The 25,031-nt window shown below is 41.2% G+C and overlaps 1 protein-coding gene across 1 annotated transcript in view; it reads right to left on the bottom strand.

Moving 5' to 3' along the window:
• Window positions 1–2,357: 2,357 nt before the first annotated feature.
• LAMA1 (laminin subunit alpha 1) overlaps window positions 2,358–25,031 on the bottom strand; it is a 236,431-nt gene continuing 213,757 nt past the window's right edge. The window contains exons 58-63 of the mRNA XM_077270228.1: window positions 22,479–22,668; window positions 20,381–20,539; window positions 18,376–18,529; window positions 16,064–16,197; window positions 7,690–7,912; window positions 2,358–3,784 (exon numbers count right to left, since the gene is read on the bottom strand). Coding sequence (XP_077126343.1) covers window positions 3,624–3,784; window positions 7,690–7,912; window positions 16,064–16,197; window positions 18,376–18,529; window positions 20,381–20,539; window positions 22,479–22,668 — 1,021 coding nt within the window. The 3' untranslated portion in view covers window positions 2,358–3,623. The remainder of the gene's footprint in view (window positions 3,785–7,689; window positions 7,913–16,063; window positions 16,198–18,375; window positions 18,530–20,380; window positions 20,540–22,478; window positions 22,669–25,031) is intronic.

Raw genomic sequence — 25,031 nt, 5'->3', positions numbered from 1 at the left:
ACCGCCATCTCCAGTCATTGTAGATGGAAATTTGGAATTTTAAATAGCTAAGATCGCTGATTCTTACTTAGTTCGTCGGTCGCTTCAGTATCTGATACACTGGAAGGATACGGTTCTGAAGAGAGGATGTGGGCATCAGCATCTGACATCCATGCGGCCATGTTGATCTGGTCTTTTCACATGGCACTCACTGATAAACCAGCTTCTGAGTTTCTGGGGGTCCCTCGAAGAAAGGGGGTACTGTCACAGGTTTACCACGACAAAAAGGAGCTGGAAAACCCCAGTGTCTGATCTCTCCTACTTCTGCGCTGTTCAGAAGCACTTCACCTTCATACTAAACGGTGCAGGTTTCTTTTAGAAGCACAGAAGTTAATCTGCTCAGTTCAGAGCTCTTGGAAGTCTTCCTGCATTAAGGCTCTCAGATGTTAACTGTTAGCCCTGGCTAGCACTCATTGCCAGAGCTAGCTTATGCTGCATGATTAGGAGATGGTGGTTTGTGGTTGTTGTTTGAGAAGGCGTTTGGTGGATTTATCTGAGACTGTTGCTAGGTTTTGGGTGTGTACTAATTCCCCTCCTTCTCCTAATTTGGTTTTACCCTATCCTCCACTCACCGGTGTTTACCTCTGTTATGTGTGAGTATATTTATATGATTGGTATTTTCCTTTATCTCTGTTTGTATTACTTTGTTAGTCTGATTGGTGTATTATGGTACACTACTATTCCCCTCTTCCCTGGGTGGGGGAAGGGTACAAACTGAGGGTGGATTCAGAAACTAAGGTAAGGTACGTGGCCCCAGCATCTAAACCGTCAGAAGGAATCTGGGGAACAGGGGAAGCCAGGGGCCCCTAGCATTTGGGAGAGGGAAGGACCCCTGATTCCGGGACACCTGACAACAGAATCGTGACAGTGCCCCAATACACACTATAGTGTCAAAAAATAGGTGGACATAATCTATTGTGTCGGCATGATAAGTCTTCATAAATAATTGACATTATTTTTGTCTCATTATATACTATTGAGGAAATATATCAGCGCTGTATATGTGATTGCCAATTCCAAGTATTAATGCAGTCTACTCGTTATGTGAAGCATCTGCATTGTGTAAATGAGAAACTACAAAATTTCTGAAATGGAATGCAATATTTGTATGATTTTTCTGTTTCTAGAATACAGTAGAGTGTAAGGATATTTTAAGTGGTATTCTCAAGTTTGGAAGTTTTTCCCTATCTATTGGGTAGGGGATAAATTCCGGATTGTTGGGGGTTCGACTGCTGGGACCTCAACTTATCCCAAGAACTAGGACTCAGAGTGAATGGAGCAGTGGTTGATCATGTGCACTGCCACTCTAGTCATTCTTATGGGAGTGCCGAAGATCAGTTGAGAGCAGTGCTCAGCTATCTCCAGTGGTCGCATTAAAAATGAATGGAGCAGCAGTGCACATGATAGACAACTGCTCTATTTACACAGGGCTTGGGATCATCAATAATTAAGAATACCCTTTTATTGTGTTCTAGTATACCACTAATAATGGTGCTGAATACTAAGTTTGGTTCTCCATTGAAGAACGAAAAGTAGTTCATGCCAGACAAATCATAGACCCATCTGTAGACATCACTGTGTTGAGGTTTTTGCTACTCATCAGTAGTACAGAAAAAGGTGCTGGTTGGCTGAATATGATGTGATAGATGCAATAAAGACAGTTTGCTTGAGAAACTAACTTTACATACATAGTTAGGTCTCTTCAATGAGTGCTAACATTTCCCTTAATCTTCATCTAAGGCATATCATTAAAGGGAATCTGTCATCCCCCTGGGACGTATATGTCTTATTAATATAGGCATACAGGTAATAGAAATGTTACACTAGTCCTACCTGTATGCCTCATATTAATAGTCTTGCTGTGAAGAAATGTTATATTCTTTCCTTATGCTAATGATTTCTTCCAGGCACAGGGGCGTGCGGTGCCTTGAAGAAATCCCTGCCTCCTGTCCTCATTATAATTCTACCCACCTCCCATGCATGTCAGATATGGCCCTCGAAATCCTGTACCTGCACCCTGCACTCCCTCAAAAATACATACCTCACCCTGTATTCAAGGATCTTCTGCGTTGGTGTCGGAGAGTCTATTGTGCCCTCTGGTGTGCACGCTGATAAGATGCTCTTCCCACTTCCTCTCGGCATAGTCATCGCTGGGAACCATTTGTACATGGTGATGACTATGCTGAGAGGAAGTGGGGAGAGCACCTTATCGGCACACACACTGGTATACACACAAAACGTAGTGAACCGACCAACATGTGTTGGTGCCCCCATATGCTGTGTTGTTCAAATATTACCATCACAGGGAATAACATTGCCAATGAACAAGGGATATATTTGTATTAAGTGTAACTTCTCTTTTTGTAAGCTTGGCCACTAAGACTAGAACCAGGAGTGCAGCACCCATATGCTCTGAACACAGAGGCCAGTAGTGGCCATTCAGTAGTTGCCAGTTATGCTTCAAAATCTAACTTTATTGGTGTTTAGCATTTTTATACTACAGATAAGAAGGTAAAAAAGGGCTTTGTTGGCACGAGATGCAGTGTCCCTGTGATAATATTGATCTGCCAGCACAGATATATTTCAGCAACTGGTGGTCTGGCACAAAAAAATAGTCATATTTATACACTAAATGGTTTTAATATGGGTCTTTCACTTCTAGTCTTCCTAAACTTGAGGCTCACAATGGGTATCAACCCATCATATCTGATATCATTACTACGATCTGTGATTATAACTAGTGATGAGCGAGTATACTCGTTGCTCGGGTTTTCCCGAGCACACTGGGTGGTCTCCGAGTATTTGTGAGTGCTCAGAGATTTAGTTTTTGTGGATGCAGATGCATGATTTATGGCTGCTAGCCAGCCTGAGTACATGTGGGAGTTGCCTGGTTGCTAGGGAATCACCAATTATAACGGGTGTGTGAATACATTCATTCTATGGGTTCGAGTGTAGTATGCGAAAAAATCAGTCAGAGCTTGGATGTATCATACAGATGTGTGAATGTTGACATACAAATAAATGTAGTTTTGGGCCCTAATTGAGAAATTCCTAAATCAGTGGTATCCAACTATAAAACAAAACACAACGTGAGGAATACAAATCAGCCACTTATTATTGAAATATAAAAGACAGATTTGCAATGTTTTATAATGATCAACACTGAAATAACAGCAAAATTAATCATCATCCAGAAGTAAAGATATGAACAGACACAGTAATAAAATATTCATTAATCCTATTAATATGCTACTGGAGGTATTTGTGTTGCACACAAATTTTAGTTACGCAAGAATTGGATAATTGTCTAAAACATTGTTCCTGAGTTGGAAATATGATGTAAAGGTCGCGGAATGTCTTCATAGCACCAATTTCAGTATCTGCTTGTGAGATGCCATCACATAATGATCTGCCAGTACTTTATGGGGCATCTCAGGGTCAAGCACAACCCTTTGTCTCAGTTACCAATCTCTTAGCCTGACATATAGCACAATATCACATGATTTCACATCAGATAACATCGCTCGCTTGATTAATATGTCCTGTGTGTATATCAGTGGTCTAAAGTCAACAATACATCTTTTCTATAATTCTGTTCCTGGGCATGAATGAGGGAATACGCCTCGCATTTCGAATGATTTGCTGAAATCGTTGGCCTCAGTCAGTGTGCCCTTCACCAGTTTCATGTTCTTTATGCAACCACGGAATGAAGTCTGGCTGGTTAGACAGTTCTGCTTCACATCAGCTGCAAGTGAGAAAATAAATAATGAATTGTCAATGGCATCTATGCTCCAGACCATGACCAAGGCACCACCATGCCCTCTTATATATGATCTTTTCTGCCCCATTGATTAATACAATAGGGCAATGATGCTATTGTGTAAAAACTAACATTGTACATTTACTGAGAACAAAACTATCATATCAAGTCAAAAACAAATGGGATACAACCTGAACTCAAAACATCAAATATGATGAGCTAAATCAGATAAAACCAATCCAAAGTTGCTCGGAGTTAGATAATTTCTGTGATGCATGTCATAAATCGCTGACTGCAAATATTGATTCACTTTGACAGGTAGAATCTATACAAAACCCATTGAAGAAATTATATTACAAATTCATATGATGCGGTTCAATTGCTATTCCTGGCACTGAATATGTAACTTATTCATACGGGTGTATTACAACTGTCATCATGCAGCCTCAGACTGTAATAAGGGAACTTGAATTTTCAGTTATTTTCTGATCAATGTTGATTCGGCCCCAACTGTCAAAATGTAGCGGTTGTGTCGTTTGTGTAGAGCACAGGAGCTCCTTTTGAATTTGTTAACGCACAGTTGTTTTTTTAAAGTTCCAAATACTAGTAGGACCATGGATATTCAGGCTTGAATAGATTAGAACTATACCTCTCAATTAGCACTTGAAGTGATGGAGCAATAGGGCACAATGTTGCATCTACTCCTTCTTCAGTGTTTTTGTTCTTGTAAGGTTAAGTGCTAAGGTAATTTACAGCTTATGAACATGGGCTACGTGGACGAGTTGCTTCTCTCCATAAAGCAGCAACTCTCATGCTGGATAGCTTCCCATCAACTTCATCTGGTCATTAATGCAAGCGATAATGCTTGGAACTTTGTGGTTGAACAACGTATGGGTAAAGTAACTCACTCTCTCTCGTGATGAACATCTTGAAATTAATTGTGCTATTTCAAATATAACCATTTGAAGAAGGTGGTGGCCATGGTCATGTGATTGGACATTTAAACAATTTTCATGTGGCATGATGGAATTCAATGCTGCATTTATTAGTGCTTCTGTCAGTCATTGTTTTACATTGCAATTTTGCAGCAAGCAAACTGGAGCTTGAGTTACTTTGGAATCTGCAGCTAATGATGAAACAGCAGCTGATAATCAATGCATGTCACCTACTGAAGTCCTTTGAAGAAGCTGCTAAATATGTCAGTAGAGAGAACTGTGGCATCATTGATGTCATCCCCTTATAATTATATTGGAAAAACGCTCACAAGGATGCAACAAGGGATGGAGAAAAAACAGCAATTGTTACATGTTCATCAATGCTCTAGGGCTGTTGGGGACCCTCGAGGTCAAGGTCAAAGTTACATGATGCAGCTTCATGCTCGATTGTTTGTGGTCAGTCAATGTGCATCGTTAGTTTTAAGAAAAGAGATGACTACTGGATAGCCATTTTAAGACCGCTGCTTTAAAATTAAAATGAGGGATTTATTTTTTTTGTCTTCTGAAAGGCAGTCAAAATTGACGCACTATGAGGAAAAGCTGTTTTCCCTGTTTAGTAAAGCTTTTACAGAACAGATGCACATTTGACCAAGATACCTTCCTCCGCTACCTGTGCAGCCAGCAGTTCATCTCCTATACCAGCAGACCAAAAGTTTTATCAGCTGCTGTGCTAATTTGATGTACATCAGCAAAGAGTTATGCACTGCCTGAACAGACCAGCTCAGTCAAACCTGGACACTGTTTTATCTCCAGAAGATACCTTAAGCTCCAACCTAATGGACTTCTGTATCAGCGAATTGGACCAGTGGCAAGAACAGTCTCAGCTGGCCATATGTACTGTCTTGTCCGTCCTCCAGTAAACTGTCAGAGAGGGTATTCAGGACAGCAGGAGGCTTTGTGTCCCCAAATTAGACCAGACTGTGTTCCACAAGTGTGAAAAACGTTACATTTGTCAAAATTATTAAAGTATGAATAAGTGCCCATTTTCATTCACCTACAACTGATGCCAATTAATAGATTGGCCATAGCATCTGCCTGCCTATTCATTGTGTTTTACACTGTTCTTCTACCTCCAGCACTTACGCCCCCAAACAGTCATTCATCTTATACATTCCATCATGTTATATCTATACTGTGTTACTTCTGCTGCTGCCAGTGCTGGCCCTACACAGCCAGACACCCCATTGTCTGTCCCTTCATATTCTGTATTATACCTCAGCCAATAGAAAACCACAGATTTCGTGCCTGTCCAATGTATTCAATAGCTAAAGGATAAGTTCACACAGGGTATTTTTGCTGCGTTTTTTTCCTTCAGCAAAAATTGTGCGCTTGGCAGGAAAGAAGCTGCAGCAAAAACTCAGGTTTTTCTGTGTTTTTTGAGGCATTTCAGGTGAATTTTTTCATGCTTTTTCTTCATTCAATTCAATGGATGAAAAATGCTAAAGAAGTGACATGCTCTATGTCCAAAAAAACGCAGCAAAGCACAAAATACTGATGACAAAAAAACAAGCTGTGTGAATAAGATTTCTGAAATATCATAGACATAGCTGGTACTGTAAAACACAGCTGAAAATTAGCATAAAAAACGCAACAAAAACAGTTGAACTTGGCCAAAGTGTACTGCTGTTGTTGGGGTTTCTAGTGCCACCATAAACAATCAAATATCTCCTTGCCTGTTCTCCCAAATTCTATACTGTATGGCTGCTGGGCTGCTGCAGCTAACAATGGGTTCTGCAGCTATGCTCTACTGCTACTGCCAGTGCTGGACAACTCCTTGCCTGTCCAATCATATTCTGTACTGCGCAGCTTCTACAGTGTGATATTGCCAAGCTGTTGGTTACTTCCTATTATTAGGAAGGTAGAAAAAATCCAGCACCCAGAACTTTTTAAAATAGTGCTTAATTGGTGCAAATTACAAGTGTCAAGAAGATATCATGAGAGACAAAGAAGGTGTCCACCACTAGGAAAGGGAGGTGCTACAAGAAAACGTGGTTCAGCAAGAATTCCATAATCATAGTTTTCCTGTAGCACCCCCGTTTCCTAGTGGTGGGCACTTTCTATGTCTCTCGTGATATCTTTTGGACATTTTTAATTTGTACTAATTAAACATTATTTTTAAGAAGTTCTGGATGCTGGATTTTTTCTGCCTTCCCTGCATGTTTCCTGTGGCACTGCCGTTCTCCGTGCGTTGGACTTCTAAGATGGGTAAGTTGGCTCTTTCTTATATACTTTTTACTTCCTATTAGTATCCATTTACCCATTGAGGTCACTTAAACATTACCAAGACTGTTTGTGTAAAACAGCTTGAAAGGGTTTTAATACATTCCTTGGAGACAGCACAATCATACACATCTTTTCCAGGCAATTGGAGGTTTTGCAGTATTGCAATTTGTTGGCAAATTCCATTTTTCTGAAAAAATTCATCAAAGCTGGCAAATTTGAATTTCAAAAGATTTGATAATCTCTAAAAGTTAGCCTTATGCTCTACTCTACTTTGTTTATATATTCCAACAACAGCTTACATGTACATGAAGCATGAATGCATAGTCTAGAGTTGCAAAAAAAGTCACAACATGAACTTTTCTTAATTTTCATGGACCAGCAGAGAGAACTTAATTTAACAACAATGACATTTAAATAAGTGTCATGGGCTAGTCAACTCTATAGCGGCTGATGGGACTCAATGCCCTAAAAAGATGTGTCAGTCATGTCCCTCACTTGTGATTGCAGAAAATTCCAGATCTGATCTGTGCATGTAAGCATAACAAGAAGGGTGCACACAATGATAACACTCTGAGATCATATAACTTAGAACAGAAGATAAGCTGCTATCTGTGAACAGATATGAACTCTTGCTGCTGTGTGAATGTTAAATCCATTCGGTAAATATCTTACCTGGGTAACCTCCAACATATATGGGATTGTTTGTGTCTGCAGATGTTGACTGCACATGAGGACTCTCGACCTGCACTGTGTTTCCATCAACTGTAAGGATGATTTTGTGCTTAACCTTATTGGCCTGAATTTGGTGCCATTTTCCATCACATAATGAGCCAGAGTCTTCTCGTTTGTAAACTGCTGTTATTCTGGCAGCTCCATTGTTTACATGGAATAAAACCTGTCGCACACGAAACACACTGAGAATGAAATCAACTGCTCTCTACCGCTCCATCATGGAATAATTTTACTAAGCAATACAACTGAATTAATGACTTTGTAAGTTGATACTTTTCTAACATCTTTATATTATACTATTTTGACCTCTGTAGGTCCTTTTCATTGTGAGAACAGTGACACTTTGTCCCCACTGGATGAATGACACATGGGTGTGATAATTGTCAAAAAGAAAATTTGGATTTGAAACAAGCGAAAGGCATTCAGTGTTCTCTTTAAACAGCATTCATCATTTTCATTTCAGAAATTATTATTAGCATGCAGAAAAATACGAAAAATTTTAATATATCTTATCTGCTTCTTTCTCCTCCAGGACTGATCTTTCATTTTCAAAATTCTCAATTCAAGGGTAAAAATCTGTATTCAGTGAAGACAGCTTGTTACATTGCTGAGATAGGAGATGACAGTTGGTATTTACAAGATTCTATGTAGAAGGGAGGTATGAAGAGAAAGGAGGTCCTAGAGGCAGAGGTTCTACTTCCTCACTTCTTTAATGAACCCACTCAACAATACATGCCATTTTCTATCTCAGTTATGTAACATTCTGTTTTCACTGAACACAGTGTAGGTTTGGTAGCCACTGAGGGTCCAGGTAGGCCTGAGTTTTTCTTTGTCAAACAGTCAAAGTTTATTGAACATCATAAATTTTCATTTTTTTAAAGAAATAAATAAGTCTTTCTCAGGCATAATAGAAAAATAACAGAAGAAACAAAGTGATTTTCCACACTGAAGGCAAAACAATCACAGAGTCTTTAACAGACAGCAGTTCTGGTCTTACTTAAAGCTTAGTCGGCTCGCATTTGCTGGTTGCACACCAGCCCCAACTCCACACACGTACACAACAGAGGCAGCTCAGCTGCCTTAAGTAAACCCTTCAAATCCTGGAGTAGAAATATGTGAGTGGCTGGTCCCATCCATCTCTTCTGGCCGCTCCTAATACTCAGACTCAAAAATCTGGTCTCATTAAAAAACCTTCACAGCAACCTATCATTACTGGAACTCACATCACCGAAGCTAACCACCTTGGTGACACATTCTTCTCACCCAGGACCTGTCCAGCTGCGCTCTTACAACAGGTTTTACCCTTAGATTGAGAATGTTGAGATCAGTCCCGGAAAAGAAAGAAGAAAATCTCTCGGATAAGATAGGCTATGTGCACAAGTAGGAAGGGTCCTCTGCCGGTTCTCCCGCAGCGGATTTGATAAATCTGCAGGGCAAAACTGCTGCGGTTATCCCTGCAGATTTATCGCGGTTTGTCTTGCGGTTTCCTCTGCGGGTTTACTCCTGCACTTGTTTTACTATTGATGCTGCATATGCAGCATCAATAGTAATGTTAAAAATAATAAAAAAAATGGTTATACTCACCCTCCGACGTCCTGATCTCCTCGGCGCTGCACGCGGCAGTCCGGTTCCAAAGATGCTATGCGCGAAGGACCTTCGTGACGTCACGGTCACGTAACCGCGACGTCTGTTATGATCCTTAGTGGTTAAGGATCACAAATTACTCCAGCTAAGTAACAAACATAGGACAAGCTCTAGGGAGGTGGCAAACTGGACTGACCGCAAATCTGAACCTATCCAAACACACTAGAAGTAGCCGGTGAACGTGCCTAAAAAATCCTAGACATCTCGAGCCAGCCTAAGGAACTAACTACCCCTAGAGAGAAAGAAAGACCTCTCTTGCCTCCAGAGAAATAATCCCCAAAGATATAGAAGCCCCCAACAAATAATAACGGTGAGGTAAGAGGAAGGCACATACACAGGGGTGAAAGCAGATTCAGCAAATGAGGCCCACTAATACTAGATAGCAGAAAATAGAAAAGGGAATCTATGCAGTCAGTAAAAAACCCTTACAAAATATCCACTCTGAGATTTCAAGAACCCCCGCACCAACTAACGGTGTGGGGGGAGAAACTCAGTCCCCTAGAGCAACCAGCAAGCGAGGAAATCACATTTTAGCGAGCTGGACTAAAAACATAATGAACACTGATAATCAAAACATGATCAACAAAAACTTAGCTTGTCTTGGAGAGACTGGGAGCAAGGTAGACACCAGGAATCTGAAGAGCACTGAATACATTGATAGCAGGCAAGGAACTGAGTATCCAGGTGAGTTAAATAGGAAACCAACCAAGGATAACGAACCAGCTGATGCTGCCAACCTGCAGAAAGACAACACTACACAGTACCGCTTGTGACCACTAGAGGGAGCCCAAAAATAGAGTTCACAACAGTACCCCCCCCTTGAGGAGGGGTCACCGAACCCTCATCAAGACCCCCAGGGCGATCAGGATGAGTCGCGTGGAAGGCACGAAACAAATCGGCCGCATGAACATCAGAGGCGACAACCCAGGAATTATCCTCCTGACCATAGCCCTTCCACTTAACCAAATACTGAAGCCTCCGTCTAGAGATACGAGAATCCAAAATCTTCTCCACCACGTACTCCAATTCGCCCTCGACCAGCACCGGAGCAGGAGGCTCAACAGAAGGAACCACAGGTACCACATACCTCCGCAACAAAGACCTATGGAACACATTATGAATGAAAAACGATGCTGGGAGATCCAAACGAAAAGACACCGGGTTAAGGATTTCCAAGATCTTATAAGGACCGATGAAGCGAGGCTTGAATTTAGGAGAGGAGACCTTCATAGGAACATACCGAGAAGACAGCCACACCAAATCCCCAACACGAAGTCAGGGACCCACACCGCGGCGGCGGTTGGCAAAGCGCTGAGCCTTCTCCTGTGACAACCTCAAATTGTCCACCACATGGTTCCAAATCTGCTGCAACTTATCCACCACAGAATCCACCCCAGGACAGTCAGAAGGCACAACCTGACCCGAGGAAAAACGAGGATGGAAACCAGAATTGCAGAAAAAAGGCGAAACCAAAGTAGCAGAACTAGCCCGATTATTAAGGGCAAACTCGGCCAATGGCAAAAAAGTCACCCAATCATCCTGATCAGCAGAAACAAAACATCTCAAATAAGTTTCCAACGTCTGATTAGTTCGCTCGGTTTGGCCATTAGTCTGAGGATGGAAGGCCGACGAAAAAGACAAATCAATGCCCATCTTAGCACAAAAAGTCCGCCAAAACCTGGACACAAACTGGGATCCTCTATCAGACACAATATTTTCAGGAATGCCGTGCAAGCGAACCACATTCTGAAAAAATAGAGGAACCAAATCGGAGGAAGAAGGCAACTTAGGCAAGGGTACCAAATGGACCATCTTGGAAAAACGATCACACACCACCCAGATGACAGACATTTTCTGAGATACTGGAAGATCCGAAATAAAATCCATGGAAATGTGCGTCCAAGGCCTTTTCATAACAGGCAAAGGCAAAAGCAAACCGCTGGCACGAGAACAGCAAGGCTTAGCCAGAGCACAAATCCCACAAGACTGCACAAAGGACCGCACATCCCGCGACAAGGAAGGCCACCAGAAGGACCTAGCCACCAAATCTCTTGTACCAAAAATCCCAGGATGACCCGCCAACACCGAAGAATGAACCTCGGAAATAACTCTGCTGGTCCATCTATCCGGGACAAACAGTCTCTCTGGTGGACAATGGTCAGGTCTATCCGCCTGAAATTTCTGCAGCACTCATCGCAAATCTGGGGAAATGGCAGACAAAATCACTCCCTCTCTGAGAATACCAGCCGGCTCAGAAACTCCCGGAGAGTCAGGCACAAAACTCCTAGAAAGTGCATCAGCTTTCACGTTCTTTGAACCAGACAGATATGAGACCACGAAGTTGAAACGGGAGAAAAACAACGACCAACGAGCCTGTCTAGGATTCAGGCGCTTGGCAGATTCAAGGTAAATCAGATTTTTGTGATCAGTCAAGACCACCACACGATGTTTAGCTCCTTCGAGCCAATGTCGCCACTCCTCAAATGCCCACTTCATAGCCAACAACTCCCGATTACCAACATCATAATTCCGCTCGGCAGGTGAAAACTTTCTTGAAAAGAAAGCACATGGCTTCATCACAGAGCCATCAGAGCTTCTCTGCGACAAAACAGCCCCTGCTCCAATCTCAGAAGCATCAACCTCGACCTGGAAGGGGAGAGAGACATCTGGCTGACATAAGACTGGAGCTGAAGAAAACCGGTGCTTCAGCTCTCGAAAGGCCTCCACGGCCGCAGGAGACCAATTAGTCACATCAGAACCCTTCTTGGTCAAATCCGTCAAAGGTTTAACCACGCTAGAAAAATTAGCGATGAAACGACGGTAAAAATTAGCAAAACCCAAGAACTTCTGAAGACTCTTAACAGACGTGGGCTGAGTCCAGTCATGAATAGCCTGGAACTTGACTGGGTCCATCTCCACAGTAGAAGGAGAAAAAATAAAACCCAAAAAGGAGACCTTCTGTACTCCGAAGAGGCATTTTGAGCCCTTCACAAATAAAGCATTAGCATGCAGGACCTGAAACACCATCCTGACCTGCTTCACATGGGACTCCCAATCATCAGAAAAGACCAAAATGTCATCCAGATAAACAATCATAAATTTATCCAGAAATTCTCGGAAGATGTCATGCATGAAGGACTGAAACACAGAAGGAGCATTAGAGAGTCCAAAAGGCATCACTAAGTACTCAAAATGGCCTTCGGGCGTATTAAATGCTGTTTTCCATTCATCTCCCTGCTTAATGCGCACAAGGTTATACGCACCACGGAGATCTATCTTGGTGAACCAACTGGCACCCTTAATCCGAGCAAACAAATCAGACAATAGTGGCAAAGGATACTGAAATTTGACTGTGATTTTATTCAGAAGACGATAATCTATACAAGGTCTCAAAGAACCGTCCTTCTTGGCCACAAAAAAAAAATCCTGCACCAAGAGGGGAAGAGGATGGGCGAATATGTCCCTTCTCCAAAGACTCCTTTATATAACTCCGCATCGCGGCATGCTCTGGTATAGACAAATTAAAAAGTCGTCCCTTAGGGAATTTACTACCAGGAATTAAATTTATAGCACAGTCACAATCCCTATGAGGGGGCAGGGCACTGGACCTGGGCTCATCAAATACATCCTGGTAGTCAGACAAAAACTCAGGGACCTCAGAAGGAGTGGAAGAAGCAATAGACACCAACGGAGTATCGCCATGAATTCCCTGACAACCCCAACTTGACACAGACATAGCTTTCCAATCTAAAACTGGATTATGAGCTTGCAGCCATGGCAGACCCAAAACGACAACATCATGCAAATTATGCAGAACAAGAAAGCGAATCACCTCCTGATGTACGGGAGTCATGCACATGGTCATTTGCGTCCAATACTGAGGCTTATTCTCAGCCAATGGCGTAGCATCAATTCCCCTCAGAGGAATAGGAAATTCCAAAGGCTCCAGGACAAAACCACAGCGCCTGGCAAACGACAAATCCATCAGATTCAGGGCAGCACCCGAATCCACAAAAGCCATAACCGGGTAGGACGACAAAGAACAAATCAAAGTAACAGACAAAATAAATTTAGGCTGTATAGTACCAATGGTGACAGGTTTAGCGATTTTTTTTAAGCGTTTAGAGCATGCTGAGATAACATGAGTAGAATCACCACAGTAAAAGCACAACCCATTTTGACGTCTATGACTTTGTCGCTCAATTCTGGTCAGAGTTCGGTCACATTGCATAGACTCAGGTCTCTGTTCAGAAAATACCGCCAAAGGATGAGCAGATTTGCGCTCCCGCAAACGCCGATCAACCTGAATGGCTAAAGCCATAGAATCACTCAGACTTGTAGGGGTGGGAAACCCCACCATAACATTCTTAACGGCCTCAGAAAGACCTTCTCTGAAATTTGCAGCCAGGGCACACTCATTCCATTGAGTAAGCACCGACCATTTCTGAAATTTTTGACAATACACCTCTGCTTCATCCTGACCTTGAGAGATAGCCAGCAACGCTTTTTCTGCCTGATTCTCAAGATTAGGCTCCTCATAAAGCAGTCCAAGAGCCAGAAAAAATGCATCTACATTAAGCAATGCAGGATCTCCTGGCGCCAGAGAAAAAGCCCAATCTTGCGGGTCGCCACGCAACAAGGAGATAATAATTTTAACTTGCTGAGCGGAATCACCAGAGGAACGAGGTCTCAGAGATAGAAATAACTTACAATTATTCTTAAAATTTAGAAACCTAGATCTATCTCCAGAAAACAACTCAGGAATGAGTATCTTTGGTTCTGACATAGGGCTATGAATAACAAAATCCTGAATACTTTGCACCCATGCAGTAAGATGATCCACACTAGAAGTCAGAGTCTGAACATTCATGTCTGCAGCTGAGCTCAAAACCACCCAGAGTTCAAGGGGATGAAAGAAGCTAAACAAACTGCAGCAAAGGAAAAGCGGGAGGAGAAAAAAAAAAATGTACTCAGGTCTTCTTTTTATCCCACTTCTGCGATGCATTAAACACTTTTTGGCCTGCTATACTGTTATGATCCTTAGTGGTTAAGGATCATAAATTACTCCAGCTAAGTAACAAACATAGGACAAGCTCTAGGGAGGTGGCAAACTGGACTGACCGCAAATCTGAACCTATCCAAACACACTAGAAGTAGCCGGTGAACGTGCCTAAAAAATCCTAGACGTCTCGAGCCAGCCTAAGGAACTAACTACCCCTAGAGAGAAAGAAAGACCTCTCTTGCCTCCAGAGAAATAATCCCCAAAGATATAGAAGCCCCCAACAAATAATAACGGTGAGGTAAGAGGAAGGCACATACACAGGGGTGAAAGCAGATTCAGCAAATGAGGCCCACTAATACTAGATAGCAGAAAATAGAAAAGGAAACCTATGCGGTCAGTAAAAAACCCTTACAAAATATCCACTCTGAGATTTCAAGAACCCCCGCACCAACTAACGGTGTGGGGGGAGAAACTCAGTCCCCTAGAGCAACCAGCAAGCGAGGAAATCACATTTTAGCGAGCTGGACTAAAAACATAATGAACACTGATAATCAAAAAATGATCAACAAAAACTTAGCTTGTCTTGGAGAGACTGGGAGCAAGGTAGACACCAGGAATCTGAAGAGCACTGAATACATTGATAGCAGGCAAGGAACTGAGTATCCAGGTGAGTTAAATAGGAAACCAACCAAGGATAACGAACCAGCTGATGCTGCCAACCTGCAGAAAGACAACACTACACAGTACCGCTTGTGACCACTAGAGGGAGCCCAAAAATAGAGTTCACAACAGACATCATCACAGGTCCTGCTCGCATAGCAACCTTGCGACCGGACGGCCGCGTGCAGCCCTGAGAGGTGAGTATATCATTATTTTTTATTTTAATTCTTTTTTTTTTTTACACAAATATGGTTCCCAGGGCCTGGAGGAGAGTCTCCTCTCCTCCACCCCGGGTACCATCCGCGCATGATCCGCTTACTTCCAGCATGGTGGGCATAGCCCCATGCGGAAAGTAAGCGGATCAATGCATTCCTATGTGTGCAGAATCGCTGCGATTCCGCACAAAGAAGTGACATGCTGCGGATTGTAAACCGCTGCGTTCCCGCGCGTTTTTTTCCGCAGCATATGCACAGCGTTTTCGGTTTCCCATAGGTTTAGATTGAACTGTAAACTCATGGGAAACTGCTGCGGATCCGCAGCTGCAGAAACGCTGCGGAGCCGCAGCAAAATCCGCAATGTGTGCACATACCCATTTATTACAACCTTTGCTATTTTTCATGTGAATTGTCAATTTATGCAAATTAAAACAACGGTTACGGACCAAGGACACACATGGACATGATTGTGAAGATTCGGATTATTATCATATAGCATATCTAGTGATATATTCAAAGTGTATGATAGAAAGAATGATCCTATCTGTTGTGACAAGAGAATTTGATATTTAACTATATGAAAAAAGTCAGAATAGAGATGTTCTTACATATAAATGACCACTTTCACCAGCACGTTTTGAACATGAAAGGCTTGTAATTGTTTTTCAGTCAGAACAAAGTAAAGCAACCTATTCTTCCACCCAGTCTCCTCCTAAATCCTGCTCCTATTTTCATCTTCCTGCTCTCATTATACACATAAGTGGAACACTTTACAGCAAAGATGTAAACTCACCCTGCCATTTACAATTTCCAGGCCAATGGCATCAACTTTAGCACTACTGATTCCTAATAGAACTCCATTCATTGCACTGGTACGGAATTCTAGTGATATGTTCACATCTGATCGCACTTTGTAACCCTCCTTTACTACAAAAGTAAGAAAAGGTAAACACATTTATCTCATCAATTATTATACTAACTTTACATTTGCTCCTACTTGACAGAGTCTAAATATATACATATACAAATAGAGGAGTTATATATATATATATATATATATATATATAATACACATACAGAGAGACAGAGGAGGTTTTTTATATAAAGAGGCGTTTTATACAAATATATACAGGTCCTTCTCAAAAAATTAGCATATAGTGTTAAATTTCATTATTTACCATAATGTAATGATTACAATTAAACTTTCATATATTATAGATTCATTATCCACCAACTGAAATTTGTCAGGTCTTTTATTGTTTTAATACTGATGATTTTGGCCTACAACTCCTGATAACCCAAAAAACCTGTCTCAATAAATTAGCATATCAAGAAAAGGTTCTCTAAACGACCTATTACCCTAATCTTCTGAATCAACTAATTAACTCTAAACACATGCAAAAGATACCTGAGGCTTTTAAAAACTCCCTGCCTGGTTCATTACTCAAAACCCCCATCATGGGTAAGACTAGCGACCTGACAGATGTCAAGAAGGCCATCCCTGACACCCTCAAGCAAGAGGGTAAGACCCAGAAAGAAATTTCTCAACAAATAGGCTGTTCCCAGAGTGCTGTATCAAGGCACCTCAATGGTAAGTCTGTTGGAAGGAAACAATGTGGCAGAAAACGCTGTACAACGAGAAGAGGTGACCGGACCCTGAGGAAGATTGTGGAGAAGGACCGATTCCAGACCTTGGGGAACCTGAGGAAGCAGTGGACTGAGTCTGGTGTGGAAACATCCAGAGCCACCGTGCACAGGCGTGTGCAGGAAATGGGCTACAGGTGCCGCATTCCCCAGGTAAAGCCACTTTTGAACCATAAACAGCGGCAGAAGCGCCTGACCTGGGCTACAGAGAAGCAGCACTGGACTGTTGCTAAGTGGTCCCAAGTACTTTTTTCTGATGAAAGCAAATTTTGCATGTCATTCGGAAATCAAGGTGCCAGAGTCTGGAGGAAGACTGGGGAGAAGGAAATGCCAAAATGCCTGAAGTCCAGTGTCAAGTACCCAGTCAGTGATGGTGTGGGGTGCCATGTCAGCTGCTGGTGTTGGTCCACTGTGTTTCATCAAGGGCAGGGTCAATGCAGCTAGCTATCAGGAGATTTTGGAGCACTTCATGCTTCCTGGCACCTGCTCACAGTGCCAAAACCACTGGTAAATGGTTTACTGACCATGGTATTACTGTGCTCAATTGGCCTGCCAACTCTCCTGACCTGAACCCCATAGAGAATCTGTGGGATATTGTGAAGAGAAAGTTGAGAGACGCAAGACCCAACACTCTGGATGAGCTTAAGGCCGCTATTGAAGCATCCTGGGCCTCCATAACATCTCAGCAGTGTCACAGGCTGATTGCCTCCATGCCACGCCGCATTGAAGCAGTCATTTCTGCCAAAGGATTCCCGACCAAGTATTGAGTACATAACTGAACATTATTATTTGATGGTTTTTTTGTTTGTTATTAAAAAACACTTTTATTTGATTGGACGGTTGAAATATGCTAATTTATTGAGACAGGTTTTTTGGGTTATCAGGAGTTGTAGGCCAAAATCATCAGTATTAAAACAATAAAAGACCTGACAAATTTCAGTTGGTGGATAATGAATCTATAATATATGAAAGTTTAATTGTAATCATTACATTATGGTAAATAATGAAATTTAACACTATATGCTAATTTTTTGAGAAGGACCTGTATATATTACACTTCGACAGACATACTGTACAAGTAAAGGTCAAAAAAAGTTACATTCAATGATGAATTCTGCTCCATTTCTACTTTTTACCCTGCCAGGATTAGCAAATACTTCAAACTCAATGGATGATACTTAGTTTCTAGAATTCAGTGGGTCATGGACAGACAAAGTTTATTTTTCCTTTCAACCCTTCCAAAATATAATAAGGGAATATAGAATAATCTCTTAGACAATTCTAACAAAATAAGGAAATCCCTAGCACTGAATGTCTGTGGTTATATTTGTTAGTGAGGAGTGGAATATCATGAAGAGTCAATTATCCTTCATCATTTACTCATCCATTATTCTTGGACGTCTTGTACACACGGCAATGTCACATATCTACACTTTACTATAAATAATAAATAATATTTACCTAAAGCAGCAAATCCGGATCCATCAAAGTAGGTTCCCTCCTGCGCAGAGGCATAACATTTATTGACTGCATGTATGGAGATGGCCCCGTCCTTATCCAGCTGTTTGCTATTAATGGTGATATTGCTGATGCATGCTGGGATACTATGTGTCACCTAACAAAGAAAAATCAGCTTGAGGCATAATTACATTATTCATCTCATAACAACTGAAGCTGGTGCAATAAAGTCTTGTCATGACTGGGATTTGTAAGTTAGTGTATAAGGGAAAGGGGGATGTCTTCACAAATTCCTCCTGAAAGAGGACTTGCCACAAATACATAATTGTTTGCCCGATGTAAATGCTGTCATCTTTTGTTCCTGCCCCAGTATATTCTATATTATTGCCTTCTCTTCTTTATATTAAAAAATATCATCTTTTCACAAAGTGGACGCAATCCTCAACTCTTTTTCATGGCAGACTTCTTGCAGACCACCCCCAGTTAGTCAAAAAGACTAAATTTATACACAGGCAGGAAGGGCCCATTTCTCATAAACCGATACAGGAGCAAAAAGTAAACAATACCCAATTCAAGAGGACAGTGGCATTTATACCAATTTATACCACGCAGAGAATGGCATTTATGGCAAGTGACTGGTCCTCTTTACATACTGAGGGCTCAATTCTCCATTAGTGGCTAACATGCCATATAAAATTGAGATGTCAAAGAGAAACCTTCCAATTGTGCATTTCAAGCTTATATGGCTATTTGTCCCTTCTGTACACTTTTTCTATTACGGTACTTTTTCGAGAAGAACGAATGAAGAATTTATGTTTTAGCTTATGTTGGATGCTGGTAATGATCTTTTATTTACTTATGCAGCGTCTAACACTGGTCATGCAGTCCATGTTTCCAGAGTAAGCTGACTTTTTCTCTGGTTTTCTATCTACATTTAGCCAAATGCGTACGCATTTCATGAACTTTGCATGTAGGCCAAAATTGTCTTTTTGTCATTAACTGGTTTTGTGAATTTTTAGTTTGAAAACTTACACATATCACAAAATGCCATAATACATGTGCTAAAATAATTGGTGTACCATATCTAAAACCAGTTCAAGGGGACTAGACTAGAGTTGTGCCAAATATGGAGACTTTTTTCTAAAGTCACATTTCATGGATGTGTCTAAGGCTACGTTCACATTTGCGGTCAGCGCCGCAGCGTCGGGCGCCGCAGCGGCGCCGCATGCGTCATGCGCCCCTATATTTAACATGGGGGCGCATGGACATGCGTTGTGCTGCGTTTTGCGCCGCATGGCCGCAAGCGTTGGACGCAAGAAACGCATCAAGTTGCATTTTTTTTGCGTCCAACTTTCGGCCAAAAAGGACGCATGTGGCGCAAAACGCAGCGTTTTAGCGTGCGTTTTGCCGCGTTTTTGTTTGCGTTGTGCGCTGCGGCGCCGACGCTGCGGCGCACAACGCAAATGTGAACGTAGCCTAAGACATCTGATAAGCCGGATTGATGAAAAAAAAACTAAACTCTAACCACATCACAAGAGAGAACTTGAAAAAAGGTGCAAATCGTTTGAATTTGAGGCAAATCAGAAAGTCACTAATCGAAAGGTGATCAAGCTAAAAACCACAAAAAATGCAATGATGAATTGAGCCCTGTCATTTTTATGACAAAGTAAATGTGTTCTCAGTCGATTCTGCTCGTAAGTAAACTTTCCGACTATGCTAAAGGAAAAAGGAATAATAACCCCTTTAAATAATACCAATGCAGTCATAATTACAAATGGGTTATACATGCATACAGGTCACAAGTAATGAGGGGTAAGAAACAGTTTAAGAGGAGTTATTTGAAAGGGAGGTCTTGCTCTTGGAAGCCCCAGGCAAATGCTATTAGCTACAGATGAACTGCAGATTTCATTGAAGGCTTTGAAGTTATCACTGGTGAAACAAGAGGCCCCCTTCTATTATAACTGGTCATAAATACTCATTATTACTAAGAAAAAGCAGCCTTCCTTACATTTCCAATGTTCTTAGCTATGTAGCTTGGCGGCAGACCACCCAGGTACAGTTTGCCTTCCACATCCAGAGTGTTACTCTCTCCTGGAGCGCCGACTGAAGTAGATTCTTGACCATCAATAGTAATGATACTTTTTCTTTTAATGTATTCAGTTGATATCTGTGAAAGTTATATCAAGTTTCAATGTCTTGGAGAAACCTGGCATTTTACATACTATATAATCAGAAATATGAAAAAATCACTACAGTATATACACCACTTACTGCAATTATGTTCAGATGTAATATGCACAACGTATGGCTGATTGGTAGCTTAGTTTTAATGCTTGCATGCTGATTTGGTTTAATGTAAATGACTCAGTATACCTCATGGTAATAAAAATACAGCTGGTGAAAAAAGTATTGAAAATATCACCAATTTTCTAAGTAAATATATTTTTAAAGGTGCTATGAACATGAAATTTTCACCAGATGTCGGTAACAACCCATTCAATCCACACAGGCAAAGAAATCAAACAATAGAAGTCTATAAATTAAGTTATATATAATGATAAATAACACATGCAAAAAGTATTGAAGAAATGAAGAAAGAGGTGCAAAAAATAATTGAAAGTCATGACACCAGCTGAAATCTATCAGTAATTAGAAAGCAATCCTGTCACTTAGTGAAAAATAATATCAGCTGGTTTAACTTATGGCCTATTAAAAGGTGTCTCACGAGAAACATCTCATGATGGGTAAAACCAGTAAGCTGTCTCAAGATCTTCACAACCCTATTGTTGCAAAATATACTGATGACATTGGTAACAGAAGAATTTCTAAACTAATAAAGATTACAGTGAGCACTGTTGGAACCATAATCCGGAAGAGGAAAGAACATAATGTCACCATAAATTGACCACGACCAGGAGCTAACCACAAGATTTCAGACAGAGGAGTGAATAGTTATCCAAGAGCCAAAGATCAGCTGTTGAGAGCTACAGAAAGGAATGTACTCAATCTCCATGGCCTATACGCATGCTCACCATGCAAGACTCCATTGCTGAACAAAAAGCATGTTCAAGCATGTTTAAAGTTTGTTCAACAACATTTAGACAAGCCTGTGAAACACTGGAAGAATATTATCTTCTCAGATGAGACCAAAATTGAACTCTTTTCATGTCATAATATATGCCATGTTTGAAGACCAAAAGGCACTGCACATAACCCCCAAAGCACCTTACCATCAGTGAAGTTTGTAGATGGAAACATCATGGGGTGAGGCTGTTTTTCAGAATACAGCAGTGGCAAACTTCATATCACTGAAGGGACATTTCAGCCGCATTCCAAATACACAGCCAAGGAAGCCCTTAATTGGTTTCAGAGAAAGAAAACTACTAGAAGGCCCAGCCAATCCCCTGACCTGAATCGAACCGCAAATGTATGTAAGGAACTAAAAGCTCAGAGTTCATAGAAAGAGCCCATGGAACCTTCAGGATTTGATGAGTGTTTCTGGGGAAGAATGGGCCAAAATCACAAGTGAGCAATGCATGCGACTAGTTTCTCCATACAGAAGGCATCTTGAAACTGTTATCACCAACCAAGGCTTTTGTATGACGTATTAATTAAAGTTCAGTAAGCATGTTCAATACTTTTTCCTTGTGTCATTTCTCATTATTACACTTAACTTAATAACTGTACAGCTATGGTTTGATTTCTTTGCTTGTGTGAATTGGATGAGTTATTACCGATATCTGGTGAGAATTTCATTTAAATTGCACCTTTAGAAATATATTTACTTTGGTGAATTGGTGAGGTGTACAAAACTTATTTCATATGATATATGTTATATGTGGCACCATTTCCGCTCCAGCATCTCAAACAAAAATACAGCTCTATGGATGTATTGATCTACAAACCTAGCAATGAAAGTAAGTAAATATATGTGCCACCACTTAATGCAATAAAAATTACTCATAAAATGTAATAGCAAAGCTTAATGGGAATACCAGCTCTAGAATTGGAATAATCTAAATATTGAAATGAATTAGTGCAAATTATTACATAAAATCCATCAATGTTCATCTCACATATTAAAACAAAATCATTTTTTTACATACTGTGTGCCATTTTCCATCATTGATAACAGCAGAATGGGTGGTCTCTGTCCGTCCTTTTCCCATGTCGAACAGGAAATTGAGTTTTCCTTCATAAAGCTGAAGAGCAGCATAGTCAACCTGATTTTGGTGAGCCATGTAGTATATGAGGCCACTGGTGGCGAATGTCCTCAGAGACAACTGAACAGACAGTCTGCAAAGAAAGTAACATACATCATGAGTACTGAAGTCTTATGTGAGATTATAGTGTAATAATGGCTCAGTGGTTAGCACTGCAGCCTTAGAGCGCTGGGGTTATGGGTTCAAATCCCACCAAGGACAACATCTGCAAGGAATTTGTATGTTCTCCCTGTGTTTGAGTGGGTTTCCTCCGTGTTCTCCGGTTTCTTCCCACATTCTAAAGACATACTGATAAGGAATTTAGATTGTGTGCCCCAATGGGGACAGTGATGATAATGTATGTTCAGACTATGATAGTCTATGACTATTTAAGCAAAGCATAATAAGTAATAATAAATAATAACTGCTCATAATGAAACCTCAAAGATTCCTTAAACCCAGGTACAGTAGTGTAGCTACTGGGAGGGCAGATGGGGCAGTTGCCCAGGGCCCTGCACTCTGATGGACCCACCCGGAGCTACGTTACTGTTAACTGTATCAGCGAGCGCAGTGCATCCATACAGTTAAACTCTGTGGCAGAGGAGGAAGACTCGATCTCTCTGCACTGCCACCAGGACACTATGGGGCCTATCATCGCAAGTTGAACTGTATCTGCTGGCCGATACAGTTGAAAGCAATGATGCGAGAGGGACCATTATGCTCCCTCTCCCATCATTCTCCCTCTGCATCTGACATCACTGATGCAGACACTAACAGCGGGTGTGATGACGCCATTACATGTTGCCTGATATGCTGAGATATGCGGGTGCTCGGAGAAGCAGGGGAATGAGGAGGAGAGGTGAATATTGTATCATTTTTCTTTTTATGGGGATTACATTATACTGTATGGAGGCATATGGGAAGTACATTATACTATATCGAGACCTATGGGAAGTGCATTATACTATATAGAGACCTATGGGGAGTGCATTATACTACATAAAGGCCTATGGGGAGTGCATTATACTATAGAGGCCTAGGTGGACGGCAAAATACTATAGAGGCCTATGGGGAGTGCACTATACTATAAAAAGGTCAAGAGGATTGCATTATACTATATATAGGCATATGGGGAGAGCATTATACTTCACAGAGGCATATGGGTTGTGCATTATACCATATATAGGTCTATGTGGAGTGCATTATAATATTATACTATACATAAGCCTATGGGGAGTGCATTATACTATATAGAGGACTATGGGATATGCATTATACTATACATAGAGACATATGGGAAGTTCATTATGCTATATATAGGCCTATGGGGAATGCATTATGCTATATGAAGGGCTATGGGGAGTGTATCATACTATGCCTATGGGGAGTGTATTATACTATGCCTATGGGGAGTGTATTATACTATATAGAGGACTATGGGATATGCATTATACTATACATAGAGACATATGGGGAGTTCATTATGCTATATAGAGGCCTATGGGGAATGCATTATGCTATATGAAGGACTATGGGGAGTGTATCATACTATGCCTATGGGGAGTGTATTATACTATGCCTATGGGAATGTATTATGCTATATAGAGGACTATGGGATATGCATTATACTATACATAGAGACATATGGGGAGTTCATTATGCTATATAGAGGCCTATGGGGAATGCACTATGCTATATGAAGGCCTATGGGGAGTGTATTATACTATATAGAGGCCTACGAGGAGTGCATTATACTATATGGAGGACTATAGGGGCATTATACTATATAAAGGCCTATGGAGAGTGCATTATACTATATGGATTACTATGGGGAGTGCATAATACTATATAGAGGCTTTTGTAGAGTGCATTATACTATATAGAGGCCTTTGGGGAGTGTATTATACTATATGAAGGACTATAGGAAGTGCATTATACTATTTGAAGCACTATGGGGAGTGCATTATAATGTGTCGAGGCCTATGAGAAGTGCAGTATACTGTATAGAAGCCTATAGGGAGTGCATTATACTATATAGAGGGCTATGATGAGTACATTATACAATAGGGTGTATTATACTATATGGAGGCTATTTAGGGGGCTATCATACAGTGAGGCGGCCATCATACAGTGTGGGGATTACAGTAAGGGGGACATCATACAGTGTGGGAGCTAATGTGAGGTCTTTGTATGGTGTAGGGGTCATCATACAGTGTTGGAGCCATCAAACAATTTGAGGGCTACTACGGGGTCAGTGTACTGTGTGTGGGTTATTATACAGTGGGGGACATTATATTGTGCATAACAGAGAATCATGCTGTGTAGAGAGGAGCTGTACAGGGGGTGTAGACTCACAACATTATTCAATGTTAACTGGGCACTTATATGTTATATGGGAACTCAGGTTATTATGACTGTCAAAGGGGCACACAGATAACATTCTTACTTTCTAGGGGG

This window comes from Ranitomeya variabilis, chromosome 6 (assembly GCF_051348905.1).
Source record: "Ranitomeya variabilis isolate aRanVar5 chromosome 6, aRanVar5.hap1, whole genome shotgun sequence".
Lineage (NCBI taxonomy): Eukaryota > Metazoa > Chordata > Amphibia > Anura > Dendrobatidae > Ranitomeya > Ranitomeya variabilis.
Note: the sequence above shows the minus strand (reverse complement) of the source record. Positions and strands in the feature narration are given on the sequence as shown.